The 18,857-nt window shown below is 35.8% G+C and overlaps 3 protein-coding genes across 5 annotated transcripts; 1 reads left to right on the top strand and 2 right to left on the bottom strand.

The window, feature by feature from the left end:
* Positions 1-3,160: 3,160 nt before the first annotated feature.
* On the top strand, positions 3,161-5,863 carry LOC111900170 (wall-associated receptor kinase-like 8). The gene is made up of 3 exons (XM_023896047.3): positions 3,161-4,393; positions 4,512-4,631; positions 4,763-5,863. The coding sequence occupies exons 1-3, from the start codon at positions 3,568-3,570 to the stop codon at positions 5,338-5,340; spliced, it is 1,524 nt and encodes a 507-aa protein (XP_023751815.1). The 5' UTR covers positions 3,161-3,567; the 3' UTR covers positions 5,341-5,863.
* A 1,483-nt stretch (positions 5,864-7,346) lies between these two features.
* On the bottom strand, positions 7,347-10,893 carry LOC111900169 (vacuolar protein sorting-associated protein 27). 2 transcript variants are annotated; one of them, XM_023896045.3, is made up of 10 exons: positions 10,643-10,893; positions 10,146-10,202; positions 9,978-10,045; positions 9,666-9,852; positions 9,293-9,390; positions 8,696-8,756; positions 8,268-8,327; positions 8,073-8,123; positions 7,788-7,866; positions 7,347-7,673 (listed from the first exon to the last, which is right to left on the bottom strand). In XM_023896045.3, the coding sequence occupies exons 1-10, from the start codon at positions 10,721-10,723 to the stop codon at positions 7,591-7,593; spliced, it is 825 nt and encodes a 274-aa protein (XP_023751813.1). In that variant the 5' UTR covers positions 10,724-10,893; the 3' UTR covers positions 7,347-7,590. The 2 variants fall into 2 exon arrangements, with proteins under 2 accessions (XP_023751813.1, XP_023751812.1); XM_023896044.3 differs by having other exon boundaries at positions 8,696-8,759; positions 10,643-10,891.
* Positions 10,894-11,835: 942 nt separating this feature from the next.
* Positions 11,836-13,931, bottom strand: LOC111900167 (probable arabinosyltransferase ARAD1). 2 transcript variants are annotated; one of them, XM_023896043.3, is made up of 4 exons: positions 12,929-13,931; positions 12,479-12,638; positions 12,273-12,367; positions 11,836-12,186 (listed from the first exon to the last, which is right to left on the bottom strand). In XM_023896043.3, exons 1-4 carry the CDS (start codon positions 13,685-13,687, stop codon positions 11,983-11,985), a joined length of 1,218 nt encoding a protein of 405 aa, XP_023751811.1. In that variant the 5' UTR covers positions 13,688-13,931; the 3' UTR covers positions 11,836-11,982. The 2 variants fall into 2 exon arrangements, with proteins under 2 accessions (XP_023751811.1, XP_023751810.1); XM_023896042.3 differs by having other exon boundaries at positions 12,273-12,638; positions 12,929-13,929.
* Positions 13,932-18,857: the final 4,926 nt, after the last annotated feature.

Genomic DNA, 18,857 nt, shown 5'->3' with positions numbered 1-18,857 from the left:
AATGTAAAGGTGTTGTAAGTAAGCCTTCTACAGGAGTTGATAGTGGTGGGCCCTCAACCAGAAGTAGGGCAAAGTGCAAGGGTAAAGATGTAATTGCCAATAAAGGTACATGTCCATGGGCAGTCCAAATATCGAGGGCTAATGAAAATCAGGATTGGTTGGTGAAAACAGTACAGGATGAGCATAAATGTTTGCAAACAAGGGCGGTTAAAGCTTGCACTTCCAGATACGTAGCAAACTTAATTGTTCAACAAATACAGAGTAACCCTAAAATTCCAGTGAAAGCTTTACACGAAGAGTTGTGCAAGAAACTGGAGGTAGGAATGTCATTGCAAAAGGTCGCTAGGGCAAAGTCAATGGCTGAGCGTATCATTAGTGGGGACTACCAAGTACAGTATGGATTTTTGAGGGATTATGTGTTGGAGCTACTCAACACTAATCCTGGTACAACAGTTCGGATTGATGTGTATCCAGAAACCTCCCTGTCTGTTACCACAAGAACTTTTAGAAGAATATATGTCTGCTTAGGTGCATTGAAGTTAGGATTCAAATCTGGATTAAGAGATTTTCTAGGTCTGGATGGTACTTTCATGAAGGGCCCTTACCCTGGGCAAGTGTTAACTGCTGTAGGGTTGGACTCAAACAATGGCATATACCCTGTAGCATATGCAGTGGTAGAGACAGAATCAACAAGTAGCTGGACCTGGTTCTTGGAACTATTAGGAGAAGATCTGGATCTGGGACCAAATTCAAACTTTACCTTCATTTCAGATAGACAAAAGGTGTGTACCACCTAACTTTTTTATTACCTTTACTAAATACATTTGGTTAACTAATGTTGATTACATTGACTTTTGTTTAGGGAATAATACCAGCAATGGAGAAAGTATTCCCTAGTGCAGAACACAGGTTCTGTTTGAGGCATATCCAGGAAAACATGAAGAAGCAATGGAAAGGAAAAGACTTAAGTGACCAGCTTAGGGAGTGTGGTAGAGCAACAACAGTCAATCATTTTAATAGAGCAATGGATGAGTTGAAGAAGATCAATGCAGAGGCTCATGCTTGGGTGTCTAAGATCCCAGCAAACACTTGGGCTAAATCTCACTTTAGTGGTAAGTTTCTAGAAATTTATTGAGAATTGTTAATCTTCCCTTTTGTGTGTTTACTATATGTCTAATTGTCTTCTGTTAATATATATTATTCAGGAAGGGCACATACTGATTGTTTGTTGAATAACCTTTGTGAGGTATTCAATTCAAAGCTAGATGAAGGTAGGGATAAACCTATTATCACTTGCTTAGAGTATATTAGAGAGTATCTCATGAAGAGGTTATGTGTGGTGCAAAAGGAAATAGATAAGTGTGAAGGACTTCTAACCCCTACTGCAACTACACTGTTTGAAAAGATTAAGGCTGATGCATCAAAGTATGTGGCTAAATACAATGGGGCAGGGAAGTACCAAGTGGCAAGCACATGGCAAGACCAATATGTGGTAAATTTGAATGATCACAGTTGCAGTTGTAGGTTTTGGGAGATTACAGGTTTCCCATGTAGACATGCTGTTTGTGCTATATGGGACAAAATTGAAAATGGTGAAAATGCCCCACATGTTGATGAATGGGTCCATCCTTGCTATAGGTTATCAACATGGAAAGCCATGTATTTCAACAAAATTGATCCATTGAATGGACGTACAATGTGGCCTAAAAGTGACTGCCCATTCACTTTACTTCCACCAAAACATAAGACACAGGTTTGTATTTAAAGTACACAAAATATATAGTATACATGTGAACATGGAATGAATTCAATTTTAACTATAGTATATCAACATGTGTAGGTTGGGAGGCCTAAGAAGAAGAGAAGAAGGGGTGTTGATGAGCCAAACAGCCAAGCTGGTAGATTGAGCAGGAAATATTTGGCAGTCACTTGTTCAAAGTGTCATAACAAAGGGCACAATTCCAGAACATGTAAAGGGGAGGGAGGCAGTGGTGAAGTTGGAGGAGGCTGAAAATTGACTTTTTAGTGGTTATTAGGATGTTGGTGTTGTAGGTATTTAGAAACTTATGTAATGTGAAGTTGTAGGTCTTTTTAAAAATTTGGATCATGGTTGTGTTAAGAACTTTATAACTTTGAATGTAATGGTGTGTATGCACTTTTTGGTGATGAATTAATATGTTTTGTGTACTACCCTTCACTTCACAGATCAATTAATAACAATGTACACTTCAATTGCAAATGAAAACCATCTTCAAGATGCAATTACAATACACTTAACAATTACATTTCAAAAACATTCAAGAAATTGAACAATGAACTATAACAAACTACATTCCATTACCATTACCATTACCACTGCATTACACATTAATCTGATACATAAACCAAATACAACACCACCAATTCCAAAACCACCTACATAAACTGAAAGCAAAAAAAACCCCTATCTGATTAAAATAAAAAAAAAACCCTGCAATGGTTACAAACCAAAAACCAAAACTCCATTACCATCCAAACCTTCAGAAGATACTTAGAGATTAAAATAATACCAAAAAAAAGCACCCATGAACAAAACAACATCAGCTGGTAGTTCCACAATTCTGCAGTTACAATGGCGACCCTCTCCTCCAATCGATTCATTGATCTTATCAAACCTGGAATCACCACCAATGCCCTAGCACACATAGGGGGATCAGACCATCGAATGAAACCACATCTTTTACAGTTCCAAAATTGCCTTCCAGGGTTACGATCCGTCCATGAAGTGATCTTCGTTGCTTCATTCCCACATCTGCAAGTCACCATCTTTGAATCAGAAGCGATTGGATGTCGTGAAGGGTGCAACGGTCGAGCAACAGTGGAAAGGAGGAGAGATGATCGACTGATGAAGCTAAAGGATTTGCCCAAAAATCGGACATGCAATTTCTTTTAAAGAGAGGAGGTTACAACTGAAATGACGAAATTACCCCTGCAATATTTTATTAAAAAATGAGTTAACGGTGAAATGCTAACGGAGTGAGCCGGAAGGACCATTTGTTAAAAGTTTTGAAACCACAGGGACCATCTGTGAGGTTTTTTGAACTTAGGGACTAAACTTGATATTTCTGGAAACCACAGGGACCATTTTTGAAGTTTTGTCTTTTTATTTTTATAATGATTTTTTAAGGTTTTTTTTTTGGAGTTGAGTTTTGATGATTATTTTCATCATATCTCCACTTTATGTTCATCATATCTCCACTGCTTGGTCTCTCTAGTACAACCGTTCTTGTTTTTGTAAACAGGGATGTTTGAAAGTTCAAAAGCCATGTATGATTTGGTCTCTCTAGAACTGCTCAACCTGCACTCACCGGACGCCTCTTCGAATTTTCTTCCAACAAGAGGAAATAATTGCCTAAATCAGCAAACAACAAGATTAATCAGTTAGATTTTCTTATCTTTTCTTTTTTTCAATTTCGGGTTTGAAACGCAACTGAAAACATCACTACTCGTTCCAAATAGTCTTCACGATGGTGGCCAATATATACAAGAATTCCTCACCACATTCCCAGGTAGAACTTGTCTGTAACAATGAAATCGCTGCAATTGTCCTTGGTTATATTGATTTCATTAGCATTAGCACCAATATCAACGCCAATTTACGCGAGGCCCGGATGTACAGATATGTGCGGGAAAATCCGGATCCCGTACCCATTCGGAATCGGGACAGGGTGTTATATCAACGAATGGTATGCTGTTGATTGCAACTCATCGACACCTTACCTTTCTGCGATAAACAACTTAGAACTACTGTCTCTGAATTTGGAAAATCAAACGATGGCAGTTAATTTCTCAATGAACTCTGATTGTGTAGACACAATCCGGAATAACAGTCAAATCTTGAGCGTCGACTTGGGTGAGAGCCCTTTCCTCTTTTCTCGAGAAGATAACAAATTCACGGTTGAGGGGTGTGAAAATGCCGTTATCTTGGATCAAGGGGGAAACTTGGTCACAGGGTGTTCGACGATATGCCAAAACCAAACTACCAACCAGAGAGACGATTGTTATGGGGTCAATTGTTGCCAAACCACGATTCCTTACTATCTTAAAGCATACACCATCGATACTACAAGCTTACAAAGGCAGAGTCCAGGTGGAGTTTGTGGGTCTGCCTTCGTGGTGGATGAACAAATGTATTTGCCTGGCAGGTTTTCTGGGAAATCTGCCATTTTTGAGAACTCCTTTGTTCCAATTTCACTTCGATGGACTCTAAGACCAGAAGAAATTGGTGAAAGTGATTGTTCTTCTATGGCAAGAGAGACTCTTTATCTGGGTAATGGTACCAACATTGAATCTTACAAATGTAATTGTAGGCCAATTGAAGAAGGAAGCCCGTATTTAACTAACGGATGCCAAGGTATGCAATCTATTTCACTAATCAATCTTTATTTCCATTTAGCTACTTTCAAATGCTCTTGTTTTTGTTTGTGTTGTTGTGATTTATAACCGGAGGTGTTCGTTTTTGTTTTTTTTAGTTGTTAAAGAATGTGCCACTTGTATCGGTGAATGTCAGGTATATCAGGGGAACATTACATGCATTCCTAATCCTCTCTCTCAAGCTAAAAGAAAATCATCAACGCTTGGAGTTATTCTAGGTAAAAGCAAAAGCCACAAATTACTCGTGCAATTATTTTTTTCAAATATCTTTAAAATGTTGTGTTTGAGCTTGATTGCTTGTTTTGAAAATGGAATTAACCTTTCAAAATTGTTGTGTTTTTCTTTGTAGGTGTTAGCATAAGCTTCGGGGTACTACTTCTCGTAGCAATCATCTTCGCGCTTTACAAACTACTCAAAAAAACAAAAGATAAAAGACAAAAAGCACGGTTTTTCAAACGTAATGGTGGCCTACTTCTAAAACAACAAGAATCCGCTGATGAAGGCATAGTCAACAAAACCACACTTTTCACCGCGAAAGAGTTAGAAAAAGCAACCGACCATTTCCACGAGAACCGAATCCTCGGTAGAGGAGGCCAAGGCACTGTCTACAAAGGCATGTTAACCGATGGAAGGATTGTAGCTGTGAAAAGATCAAAAATAGTAGATGAAAGCCAATTGGAACAGTTCATCAACGAGGTAGTTATCTTATCACAAGTCAACCATCGGAACGTGGTCAAACTTCTCGGATGTTGTTTGGAAACCGAAGTCCCTCTTCTTGTATCCGAATTTGTATCAAACGGGACTTTATACGAACAAATTCACAATGAAACCGACGAGTTCCCGATGACATTAAACACACGGTTACGGATTGCAACTGAGATTGCTGGAGCTTTAGCGTATTTACATTCGGCTACTTCGATTCCATAATATATTCATTTATTATAGTAGATAGAAAACCATTTTATGCTCTTTGTGAGCTTTCTTTTCTTTTTTACCATAATATATTCTATGTTGTATTTCTTATTTATATCATATGAACTTAGAGATCGTGCTATGGACTTTCTCAAGTTTGTTATATTTTTCGTTGTGCATGCGTTTACGTTGTGTTTCTTAATCTCTTATATTATGCCCATGTGTGTGAGGTTACTTGTTTTTCTCTTCCCCTTAATAACATGCGGTGGTGCACTCAAGCATATTTTAGTTAGGGCATTTGGGTTAAAGCTACCGAATTGTTTGTATACACGTTGATGCAACTAGGCTTGTGAATTGTGATGTCTTGACCCAATACAAGACAAAGATGTACAGTTGAAGGCGGAGGTTAAAAGTCAATGCCTTATGTTGTGTGCAACTAATCGTCATATTGAGTCGGAGACGAAAGGTATGCCCAAATTACAAGCTTGTGCCAGGAAGCTATTTGTGAGCCTTATCATCTTGAGGTTGAACTAGAGGGTAGGGAGGGTAAGGTTTTTGATATACAAGAGCGAGGTTGGATGTTAAGGAGAGTTGTAAGATGTTGAGCATGGATAATAAAATGCTTTTTGATGGTTAAGTATCTAATCTTGTTGATTATTAGTATGTATTGGTGTTCAATATCTATTAAATATTGATGATTTAGCATCTACGAGTGTTCATGATTTAGTATCTAGTGGTTTCAGGTGTTGTCTTTCCTTCTTGAGGTCAAGGGTTCAAGTCCCGTCTAGGACATAAGCAGAATGAGTAGTTTACGAGTACATTAGATTTGTCGTTCCAAAAAAATTTAGTGGTCTTGAGTATCTAGTGGTGTTGATTTAGTATATAGTAGTGTTGCTGGTTTAGTATCTAATGGTGTTGATAATTAGTATTAGATGATGTTTATGATCTAATACCTATCTACTATCTAGTGGTGTTGATGATTTAGTAGTGTTGATGATTTTGTATCTAATGGTGCATTGGTGCTGTTAATTTAGTATCTAGTAGTATTGATCATTTAGTATCTAGTGTTAAGTATCGGGTAATGTTGTCAATTTAGTATCTAGTAGTGTTGATGATTTAATTCTAGTGGTCTTTATGATTTTAATATCTAGCGTTGTTGAGTATATAGTGATGCTGATGAATGGTGATTTAATATCTATTGTTGAGTATCTAGTGGTATAAATAATTTAGCGGTGTTGATGAGTTAGTATCTAGTGGTGTTGATAATTGTATTAATCGTTTACTATCTAGCGTGCTAAGTATCTAGTAGTGTTGACAATTTAGTTTCTAGCGACATTGATGCTTTACTATGTAGTGGTGTTGATGATTTAGTATCTAGTAGTGTTTAGTATCTAGTCATGTTGATGATTTAATATCTAGTGATATTGATAATTTAGTGTCTAATAGTGTCGACGATTTAGTATCTAGTGGTGTTAAGTATCAAATAGTGTTGATAATTTAGTATCTAGTGGTGTGTGTTCATAATTTGCTATCTAGTGGTGTGGAGTACCTAGTGATGTTGATGATTTAGTATCTAGGAGGTACGAATGATATTCACACATGTACAAAATGATCTGACGTGGATGTTGAGTGAGGGCTTGTTGGAAACTATTAAGGACGTGCTTTCTTTTTACGTGTTTTTGAAAGTGATATAATTGTTGCAGAATGTTTGTATACATTACTACTTCAAGCAAGGATGTTGTGTAATGATGGTGAAATTTTATTTATACATTCTTGACAATGAGATTCTCTCTTACGGATATAGGTGAATGGAGGATAAGAAATACCATCTCAACAATTTATAATGCAGCCAAAAAGCTATCAAAAAAATGAATTATAATGTAGACAAATGGTTACAGTTTACTAAATGGATTAAATAAACTTTTTTTTTTCAACAAGCGTATGAAATGCTAGGATTGTCGTGTCATATCAGGGTTAGGTTTTGCAAGTCTAGATGACATCAAGGAGAAGAGATTGAGAAGTGCATGTCCCATCGTGTTACATGGAACAAGAAATCACATTGTTTGTCTCATTGGCATTAAAAAACTTTTGACAGATAAAGATTACATAAATTTCAGTTGCCTTATTTCGGCTCTTTTGCTTCTTTGGGAGAACATGAAGATAAAATATAATACGAATGGTCTCCAAAAGTTAGAATTACACACATAATCCATAGAAGAAGCAGATAAAGTTTTAGGAAATGAGGTCGAAAGATGATATTGATGTTTACTTGGATTGTTTAATTTCTTCCATCTTCTTCTTCATCTTGAATTGCAATGTTACAGGAGCACAATCAAGTGGAGTTTCCCCTGAAAATGAAAATCAGTTGGATAGCTACATTTATTCTTGGGAACCAAAACTTATAAGATTTCTTTGGCATTCTAAAATTAATTTAAAAGTGAATGGAATATATAGTCATATACCCTGCAAATTCTTGTAGTCCAGACTTGCTCCATTTTCCATGAGTGTGAAAGCTATCTCAGTTTGGTTGAAAACCGCAGCCTAAAATCAACAAATACTCTTAAAATTGAGAAAACAGAAAAACACACACACACACACACACATTTTCTTATTAAGACATTGTACTTTTAAAAATCGACTCAACAGTAGCATTGACTTTTCAACTTTGTTCTTATTAGGACATTTATTGTATTTAACCCTACAGTTATAGATACTGTGTGTGTGAGAGAGAGAGAGAGAGAGAGAACCAGATGCAAGAGAGATAATCCTTGTTTGTCACAGTAATTTGCATCCACTCCCTACAGCAAAGAGTTCATTCAGTATATTTTACAAAGCATCCTTCATTTATTTATTTATTTTCTTCAATTTCCCCATATATGCGATCATTTTCTAAAAAAATAATTTGGTACTAAGTATTAAATGATATCTTCCTTAATTCTTACCTCACCTAGAAGCTTTCTGACAGAAAATGAGTCGCCATTCTTTATAGCTTCTCGTAACCCCTACCCAAAAAAGAATATAAAATGCTAAATCATTCAGTTTTTAAAATGTTATTGTTACCACAGATCATAATTTAAGAAACTATATATTCATGGAACTAAATTCAACATGAATGTGAAGCCCAATTACAAGTAATGAATGATTAAACTGAACATTATAAAACCTAGAAAAAACCCAATTAAGTTTTTGATAAAAAGAAAATAACTCTACATTTTCTAGTTAAGTTTTGGAAAATAATTGTTGATTTAAGTAAAATCATGGATTTTAGAGAAAAATTATGCATCAATAAATTTACATAAACATTAAACAAAAATGAGTTATATCAAAAGCATATGCGAAACAAGAAGAGAACAAATTCAAGATTCCATACCTCTCCATTAACTTCATAGTTTGCCAGTGGTTTTTCTGAGTCAGTGTTGGATGATTGTCCACTGCTGCAAATTATTGTATATGTTAAATTTGAGCAAAATTGAACTAAAATGTGCCATTTATTCCACTTTAGGTGTTACCTTTTGATTTTTGGATGTAAAACAAATTAGTTTTTGACTTAAAATGGAAGAAAAAAAACAAGACAAAAGAATTGTATGACAAAAATTAAAAAGATGTTTTGGACTTTGAGTAAACATGAATGGTAATGTGGTGTTAGAGAAACCAATATGTAACATCCTCAATTTCAAATTTTTATGTAATATTATATTATTTTGGGAAGTAAAACAAATATGGAGACATATTAGTAATAATTGAGATAATGGGTTGATGGAATGAAATAGAAATAAGATATAATGTATGAGAATGTTTTGTGGCATGTGGTTAAGGTGAGAAAAGGGAAAAGGAGTTAAATCTAAAATTAGGTAGAGAAAAATTAGATTTCTATCAGATTCTATAAGAAATTGCAGCAAACAGAAGAAAATGTGTATGTGCAAACAATTACAAAAAGAAAATAAATAAATAAATAAAATATATATACCTGTATTTGCTAGATGAAGAGGCTCTACTCCTTGGTGCTGTGTCTGCTTTCTTTGTTTTTGAAATACTGGGAATTGTGGAAGTTGGGAAGGGTTTAGGCTGCAAGCAAAGCACAAGTCCATACAATAAAAAATTAAAAATCATACAGTTTTTGAATTTTTATGTATATTTGTTTATCGTTTGCTTATTTTGAATATGTATATTGAGCTATTGTTGTTTTTTATTATTCCAATGAGGGCTTTCTGTTTTCTTGATAGAAAAAGAAGAATGGAATGGAATCTTGAATTCCAATTCCATCAGAATTGGCAAAGCCAACACTCATTAAGGTTCTTAGTATGATGCATTTGAAGATGATTAAAATGAGTATGACTTGCCTGCACAGGAGCCACATCATCATTTGAAGGCACCTCACAAATACATAAAGGCATTCCACATTTGCAATCTACAGCAGCAGTTTGATTTGTATTGGAATTTGAAGGTGTACTAATATCTAGCCTTGAAACCGAATCTGTCACAGAATTTACTCCATTCACAGAAGCAGCTCCATCAGAATTTCCAGTCCTATAGAATGAAAATGTCTAATTAACAAATAAATGAATAAAGAGGTAAATAGTGACAAAATGGTGTCTCAATAAAGTCAGTATAATCAAAAATAGATGCACAAAGTGACAAACTTTAATACTTACCGAGATGCATCATTATAACAATTTGAGCAAACTCTAACAGGTGATAGGAGACCGAATTGTGGTAAAGCCTGAAAAGAGTCCACAATATCAACTCTTTCAACAATCTTTTAGGACTTATTAGTTATTGATAACAGTAGCTCAAAGAAGTTTTGAGTCTGCATAACATACCATTTGATCTGATGAATGTTCAGCACACAAGGTTCGACCACAACATCGACAATGATGCTACATATGAGAAGTATGGTAGGGAAACATAAAGATATGTAAGCATTGATATTAACAAATCTTTTCAGGAAAAAACTGTAGAGGTTTTTATCTTTCACTAAGCGTAGAGTAATTAAGTACTGATTATAACTTGGAGATAGATAATAGTTCTTGAACTTATAAAGAAACTTTGTTGACAGTAATCTCTAGGAACAGTTTATGTTTATTAAATCTGGAGCAAGCACCATATCAACTTTGCTTCTCGGAATGCATCCTTTTCCGAGTAGGATCCAAGGTTCATAGTTCATCACTTGTAAAGTAATTCCATATAATAATAACAAAGATCCAACACTAAAAGGTACAAGGACACCAAAAACAAATTTCAATAAACAATAAAACTTGAAGCAATATATGAATTATCAGCTAATTTCAATCGAATTATGGAAGATTCAAACGAATACCCGTCGTCTGAAGGTGTTGAAACTGCATTTACAAACGTCGCAGCGTGCAGATTCTTGGAACGGCGGAGGCTCCAATGACATTGTTGACCTAAACTTTCTGATTCTTGATTTTAGTAAGCTTTCCGATCAGCAGGTCGAGAATTATTGTCTGAAATGAGTGTGGATTTATGGTTGAAGAACCGATTTTTAAGTTCAAAGTGAAATGATCGGAGATATATGATATCGAGGATGAAAATGGATGAGATGATCGGGTCGCATCCCAATCGACCCGTTTCTGATGTCCACTATCTATCATTCTTTTTCTACTTTGGTCCTCTAACTATAAGAGATCTTTAATATAGTACCTGAACTTTTCTAATATGTTATGTGTGACTTTTTTTTTTGTTTTTTGTTTTTTGTTTTTTTTGTTTTTTAATTTGTCTTTTTCTTTCATTCAACAAGCAAGAGTAATTAATTATTACGTAGCTTTTTAGCAATTTAGTATATAAACTAGTTTATCGACTTTTTTTTAATTTGTCAAACATTACAATTTAAAAGAACTCGGAAAATAAATTAATTTATTTAATGCGTCAAACATAACTTTAATTAATCATTTATTTACGTATGTTATATTGTCAACCATAATGATAAGTACATCTCAAGGTAAATTGAACATTAAAAATCCTAAAATAAGTAAATATCAAGATATCTATACATACAAAAATAAAAACTAAGATGGCATTGATTCGAAAAAAAAAACAAAACAAAAAAAAAATCAGAAATAACTAAAATTTATGTTTTGGTAAGTAGAAAATAGATTAAATTAAATGATTTTTAATATACATATGTAAATATATAAAGTTTATTTTTGGTCATATTTATTTCCATATAATATAAAAAAGTTTATAGCTCTTTTGATAAAATAATAATAATAATCGAAATTGAATTCCTTTCATCCTCCTCGGTCTGTTAAATTCATGAAACATGGAATGTGAGCCATTTGACAACCAAATCCACTAAAGAGAGGAATCTTGAATTTGCAAATGTGACTCCCTCTTATAAATACTCTTAGAATGAAGAGGTTGTGTTATTGCATCCCACTTTCTTCGACCTTTTTGGGTCCAATTTCAAATCTACATCTTTTGTCCACAGGATGACTTGAACCCTCAACCTTTGGTTGAGGGCCTTCTATCAACTCCTGATACCGCTAGGTCAGTCCAATTTTAGTTTCGTGTTTTTTCATACTATAACAGTATAACTACATAATAAATCTCGATTTCTTACTTTAACACTAAAAAAATCTTATTAATCGCAAAAGTACTAACCTATTATATGCTAAAAACTGAATGAATAAATAGAAATTAAGAAGCAGCATCATGAAAGGATTCATGGATCCCTGTTTGGTTAGTGCAAAGGCAAGAACAATCTGGCTCAGTGAGTTCTCTCTTGACTAATCTTTTGTCACGGTTTATCATAAGTTTTATAAGCGGAACTTTTAATGAAACTTGTCGCCATATCTCATTCACACTCCCCTTCGGATCATCATACTCAAAATAGTGCCTTACCTAATCACATTATTAACATAAAAATAGATCATTACACCAATATAACAAAGGCTAAATTCAAGAAATAACATCATACATTTACATACCTTGGTCAACTCTTGTTGAAATTCCAATATTGTCCCTGTCTTCACTCCTCTAAGCAATTTAACCAAGTATCCTGGTGTAACAGCTGAATCTGTGTCTACAAAAACAGCAATTTTCCTATAGTCTATGACATCTTCAAAGGGTAATTCAATATAATCACTGATGATTACTGGAATACATAAGCTCACAATAGCATCAAACAATCTACATGCAGATGGTGTGTCGCCAGCTGGATGTAAACAGAACTTTGAACTATGCATTCCTTGTGTAGCCATTCGCCTACTTTCCCTTGATTGAGTTCCATGTTTTATCACAACATCTTCTTCATTTTCTAGTATTTTAAACAGGAAGTCACGAATTTTTCCTCCCTATAATACAATAGTTATGAACATAAGAACCAAGAGAGAGAACTGGAATTCAAGATTCCATAGTTAATGGATTTCACTTCCATTCTTCTTTATTTATATGAAAAATCCAGAATTTCTAATGAATTCTAGAACAAGACTTTGGAATTAACAAACTAGTTTAGGGGATGGTGATTTTGGAAAAGTAAAGATCTAGAAATCTCAAGATTCTCATGATTATGTAACTAAGAACACGTGATGATTTCAGAAACAGTGTACATAAAGCAATGTATAAAAGAGACAATGATACATACCTCTTTTCGGTATCGATTTCCCATGAAGAACATCAAATATTTCCGATTTTCCACTCCAATATCTCCTTTATAGGTAGTAATCCGATGTGAATAAGGCAAAATCACATCCTTTACAAATGATGCCTGATTATGACCCAACCTCCCAAAATCTGAAACAAGCAACATCGCATCTTTCACACGATTAACAATATTGTGCAAAGCATTTGGATCCTGGCATATGAATACATGGTCCCTCCCATGGTTCCTCTTCCAATACGGTTGCTTCCCCAACCATTCCATCAAATCCTCTTGCATTTCAACATCATTATAATGCTCAACTACCACAGGGCCATCACGAACAGGATTTGCGACTAAGCTTAATGAAGAAAAAAACGGCACATAGAACAAGTCGGCTGAATCTGGATCTAAAACCCTAGTAACATACGCACCAGATCGTTTCGGATTATTCAAATCGGAAAACAGATACCATTCAGCCGCGTGCTGATTTCCAGGGTACTTGAGGCTAGCCTCGTCTTCGTTTTCCAATTGGCCTCGTACGATTAAGTAGTTTTTTATCACACCATAGGTGAACTTTCGGGGCAGATCGTACATGTAAACTTTCACTGATTTTTGGGGGATTTTACCGATACTATTTTCATGTGTGTGGAAATGTACATTGTTGTATGTATAAGGATAGATAGATGTGTTGAAGAAGGCGTAAAAGACTATGATTAAAAGGACCGTAGCGACGGTTTGTTTAACGATAGATTTTCGACCCATTTTAGTTTATGTAATTGGAATTTGACGACATTTGAAGATATTGGATATTGAGATGATTGTGTGATAATGACGATGGCAGTTGCGGTGGCGATGATAGCTATAGCGGTGATTGGCGGCGGTGGTTGTGGCGGAGAAAGGAGAGTTGAGTTGTCTGTTCTGGTGGAAGACTCAAGACTGTAACAATACGCTTTGATTTCGGTTAAGGGCATACCAAGATTTATAGTTTCCGCTTATGACAAGGTATTTATGATTATAGAAAATAAAATATGAATTTCTATAATGTTTATACTTTTTACACCTCCAAAATCCAGGTTTTAAACGATACATATCAACTAAATATATTTTAATAAAGATGACAATTCGTTTATGAATTACCAACTCATGACGAACCATTAATTTGAAACGTTTTAATGATTAATTTTCATACACTTAAATTAAAAAAAAATGTATATAATTTAACCATGAATGGTTCGATTTGTATTAAGCCTTACATGGCATATTGGCATTTTGATAGGAATAAATTAATAACTAATAATAATATATTTAATGTACTAAATAAATTATATAATATATGGGTCCGTTTCGGTTTCTTGGGCCGATTCCAGGTCTAATCATTAAATGCCCATTTGATGCCTCAAACTCCTCTATTAGCCTTTGGATCTAACTCCTCATAAACGGTCTTAACCTCCTCAGTGATACATCTTCAAATACAACTCTATGAGCATATACATGTTGTAAAAGACATAAATTTGAGAAGTAAAATTATTACAATGTAACAATATCTGAATAATTAAGATACATAAGAAATCTTGAATTGAGTAAAATATTCAATGCGTACAATTAACATTATTAACATTTCAAGCGGTCATGTGTAGTAACAATTCCTGTCATTTCAAACAATCATGGATATATTTTGTCCAATCTATTGTTGAAATATCCTCCTAGTGTGTACTAACTTTTCAAAAAAAAAAAAAAAAAGTTATAGGAACCATCATTTCTGGTTTTGTAAAAGTATTGATGAACACCGTCAAGAAATTTAGTTTGAACATCTGATCAACTTGTCTTGTTCTTTAAGTGTTGTCATTGTTGAATTTACCATTCGAGAACTGTATTTTCCAATATAATATAAATGGAACAGTTCTCTCACACTCAATCAAAGTACTAAATTCAGTACCCCCAATGGGTAATCCTATGGGTTGAACCCATGGGTTTGTTCATGTTCGTCAAACAAACGAACGAACACGAAAGGATAAACGAACGGGTTTTCTTGTTGATGTTCGTTCGTTTAACAAATTACCTTGTTCATGTTCGTAAACATATTAAATGAACATAACGAACAAAGATAAACAAACACAATTGAACATAAATGAACATAGACGGACATATAATATAGTAATATAATACAAAACAATTGAACATATATGAACATAAATAAACATAAACAAGCGTAAATGAACAACATAAACGAATGTTTACGAACATAATCGAACGAATGAGGCCATTGTTCATGTTTGTTCGTTTAACTAAACGATCGCGAATTTGTATTCATGTTCGTTCATTTATTAAATAAACGAATTTCCCGCCGAACGTTCGGTTCGTTTATAGCCCTAGGTAATCCTAACATAGCATGAAACAATTTATTTTATTATTAGTTCCCCATTTTGTAATCTTAATGCTATAAAACCCTTATATTTTCATAAAATGTGTGGTTATGTTCTAAAATCCGTTTTTTGTTCATTAATGCCCCCACATTTGTCTAATTTTGTTCATTTTAACATTTTAGCAGGTTTTGTATCCTCTTAACCGGTCATTAAGCCATAAAATCCCTCATATTTACATGAAATGTATGGTTTTGCCACCACCGCACTCTGCCACCCTACCCCTCCACCCCCCCCATGCACGCCACCACCCCCACCTACCACCACACTTTTCCACTACCACCAACAACACCGTCTACTAGCATCTGCCTCTACCACCACCATCCATCGCTATAAACATTGTTCACCACCATCAGGAAATCGACACAAACACATAGAAACTAGCACCACTACTGTCCACTACCACCGAGAAATCGGCACAAACACACACAAACCACCACCACTAGGCACTACCATCGAAAATTGGCACAAACTCACACAATCCACCACCACCATCGAAAATTGACATGACACACATATACATGTAGAAATTAACACACACAAACGATGAAATCGACACACACTCCATCTGATTGGGATCTCCATCGTCATTGGAATCGGCAGAATCATTCAATGGTGGCAGCTAGGGTTAAGTCTGAGGGGGTGGTGGTGAAGGCGGAGAGTGTGTTGAAGATTGTGTCGGAGAGGGGTGGTGGTGGATAAACCACACATTTCATTTAAATATGAAGGCTTTTATGGCTTGGTGATTGGCTAAGAGGGTGCAAAACCTGTTAAAAATTTAAAATAAACAAATTTAGACATATGTGGGACATTAATGAACATAAAAATGGACGTAGGACATAACCATATATTTCATGAAAATATGAGGGCTTTTATGGCAATAACCCCAATAAAGTATGTCGATCTTCCGGACAATTGATGCATCTTAATGTTAAGTAACCATCTAAATCCCATTCTAATCACCATTTCATTTTGGTCATCTAGAAAACTTTGGATTGCAGGATAGATGGAAGGGTCAATCATATAAAAGACCTTATATTTTGTGTTTTTTCCAAATTAAACATCAACTTTATTGTAACATTTCATTTAAAATAAATTAATAAATAATCCTAAAAACCCGAGATGTATTTTATATTTTATTTTATTTTAGCCCTAAAGTAGTAATAATTAATTGATGTTAGCCAAGGTAGTTAGATGTTATAATTTCAGGAATTTGGAGTCTAAATTGTATCAGTTGGACTTGAAATGTAAAGAACTTCGTGACCAAGGGTTGTTTGGTAATTAATGGGCCTAATCTAAAATTGTTAGTGGCTAGAGGGGCTGGAAGTGTCAAATGTGTACTCAAGTTTGCTAAAAACACGGGAATTGAACCCGGTGGTCTCTTCCCTCCTGTTTTTAAGCATCATCACCTCCAAAACCCTAACCCTAGGACATTACCTCCAGCCACCACCCTTATACCCCCTAACTCCGACCGCCGCCACCGCCTAGCCACTATTGAAGCCGTGAACCACCGAGCCACCGGATACTGCCGCTGCACCCACTATCGACGAAGCCGGAAACCCCGAAGCCAATCACCACCATCGTTGTCGTCTCTCTCTCTCTCTCTCTCTCTCTCTCTCTCTTTCTCTCTCTCTCTCTCTCTGGTAATGGCGCAACCCTTCCCACCCTCTTCGCTCTTCTATTCCTTCATCCTAGTGTCGCGACCGCCGCTCCAACGGCTGCCTCGTGTTGACGATATTCTTCTAACCACTACCTGCCACCATGAGAGTGGCGATGTTGTGTGTGTTTTTCGTGTGTATGGATGTTTGTTTCAATCTAAGTCGACGATGGTGCTCGTTTTTCAGTCGATGAGGTGTGTGTAGGTGTGTTTTGTTGGTCGGAAAACTTGAAGAACCACCATGGCAGCCAACCATGGTGATTGCCACCCGTGTTGCCCTTTTCTGCCGCCACCAGCCACCATGTGTGGTGGCTGTGTGTGTACTTTGTTTGAATGTGTGTGTTTTAATGTTGTAAGGTTGTAGAAATGAATCTTGGCCGGAGAACCGAAGAAAAACCCACCACCACCACCGTGAGGTGGTGGCTGCCACCTCATACCACCGTTTCTGCCGCCACCGTAGGTGGCTGTGTGCATATGTGTGTGATTGGACTGATATTTGGGATACTTTTGATATGTTTTTGGTCTAAAATCATAACCACCACTACCGTGAGGTGGTGGCTGCCGCCGTGAACCACCATAGATCACCACCGTCCGGGGTGGCAGTGGGTGGTGCCCAATTTGTTAATTATATATTTATTTAATTAATTAATCTTCTAACTTAAGGAGTTGGAAACCCTAATTAGGGTTTAGAAAACCTTAATGTCAATAAACCCTAGTTTTGGAGTTGGTCGGGACCCGCATTAAAACTATTAATTAAACTTAAAATAATACTTAATAATTCTCTACAATTAACTTAATGTAATCTTGGAATAATGGATTAAGCCCTTAAGGGTTTAAGCGTGGAACACTAACCCTAGTTATCATTTTATGTGAAAAACCCTAGAATCGAGAAGCTCTATTTGGAAAATGACCGGACGTGCATTTGGGCTGTGTATTGGATTATTATTTCACCTAAGAATGACTAAGTCAAACCTTAATCAATCCTACCCTTAGGTGATTAAGTCATTAATGGGTTAAGTGTTCGTACTTAACCCTAATCGTCATTTTATGTAAAACCCTAATCGTCATTTCATGTGAGGTGGTCACTGTTGCAAGTGACTATGACCTATGGTCGAGTATTGAATCAAGTATCTTCCTGTAGGTGATTGGAAGTGAGTTGAGGCTGGTAGAGTCCTTCATTGCTTCAGTGGTTATCTACGTGTATATCGAGGTGAGGTTTCGACTTACTGTACCCGTGGGTCGAAGTCATCAATGCCGACCCACTAGTTTTAGTTATCTACTAGTAGAGGGATGCCCTAGGGATTATATATAGTCATGTAGGATAGACTGAAGACTTTTGATCTAAGCTCTCTTACCTGTTCTTTGTTTGGTTGTGGTTCTAGAGTAGGATCACCTGTCCGGGTGACTATCTCACCTCTGAGTATATTCGGACATGCATTCCTTGGATGGTTGATATTTAGTATGTTGTTATGCAATAGTGATCTGGTATATCTATGTTCTGGTATCGAGTATGTTGCTATGATGTAGTGATCTGTTAGATCTGTGCTCTGGTATCTAGTATGTTGCTTTACTATAATAACCTGTAGAACTGTATGTTATTTGTGCTTGCTGGTTATCACCTATGGAGTGTCCTTAGGGACTTTCTGTGGTCATGTAGGATAGCCTGAGAACTCTCGATCTAGGCTTTTACCTGTTCCTCATCTGGTTGTGGCTCTAGAGTAGGATCGTTTGTTGGGTGGTTATCTCATCTTTGGTTACTTAGGGTTACGCATCTATGAATGTTAGTTGGTGGTAGGACTGTATGTTGTTAGAGGACTAGTGGACAGTAGTGAGTCTCCCTTCGTGAATGTTACGG

Source organism: Lactuca sativa, chromosome 8, assembly GCF_002870075.4.
Source record: "Lactuca sativa cultivar Salinas chromosome 8, Lsat_Salinas_v11, whole genome shotgun sequence".
In the NCBI taxonomy this organism is placed as follows: domain Eukaryota; kingdom Viridiplantae; phylum Streptophyta; class Magnoliopsida; order Asterales; family Asteraceae; genus Lactuca; species Lactuca sativa.
The sequence above is the reverse complement of the archived record's forward strand: the minus strand, read 5'-3'. Positions and strand labels throughout refer to the sequence as shown.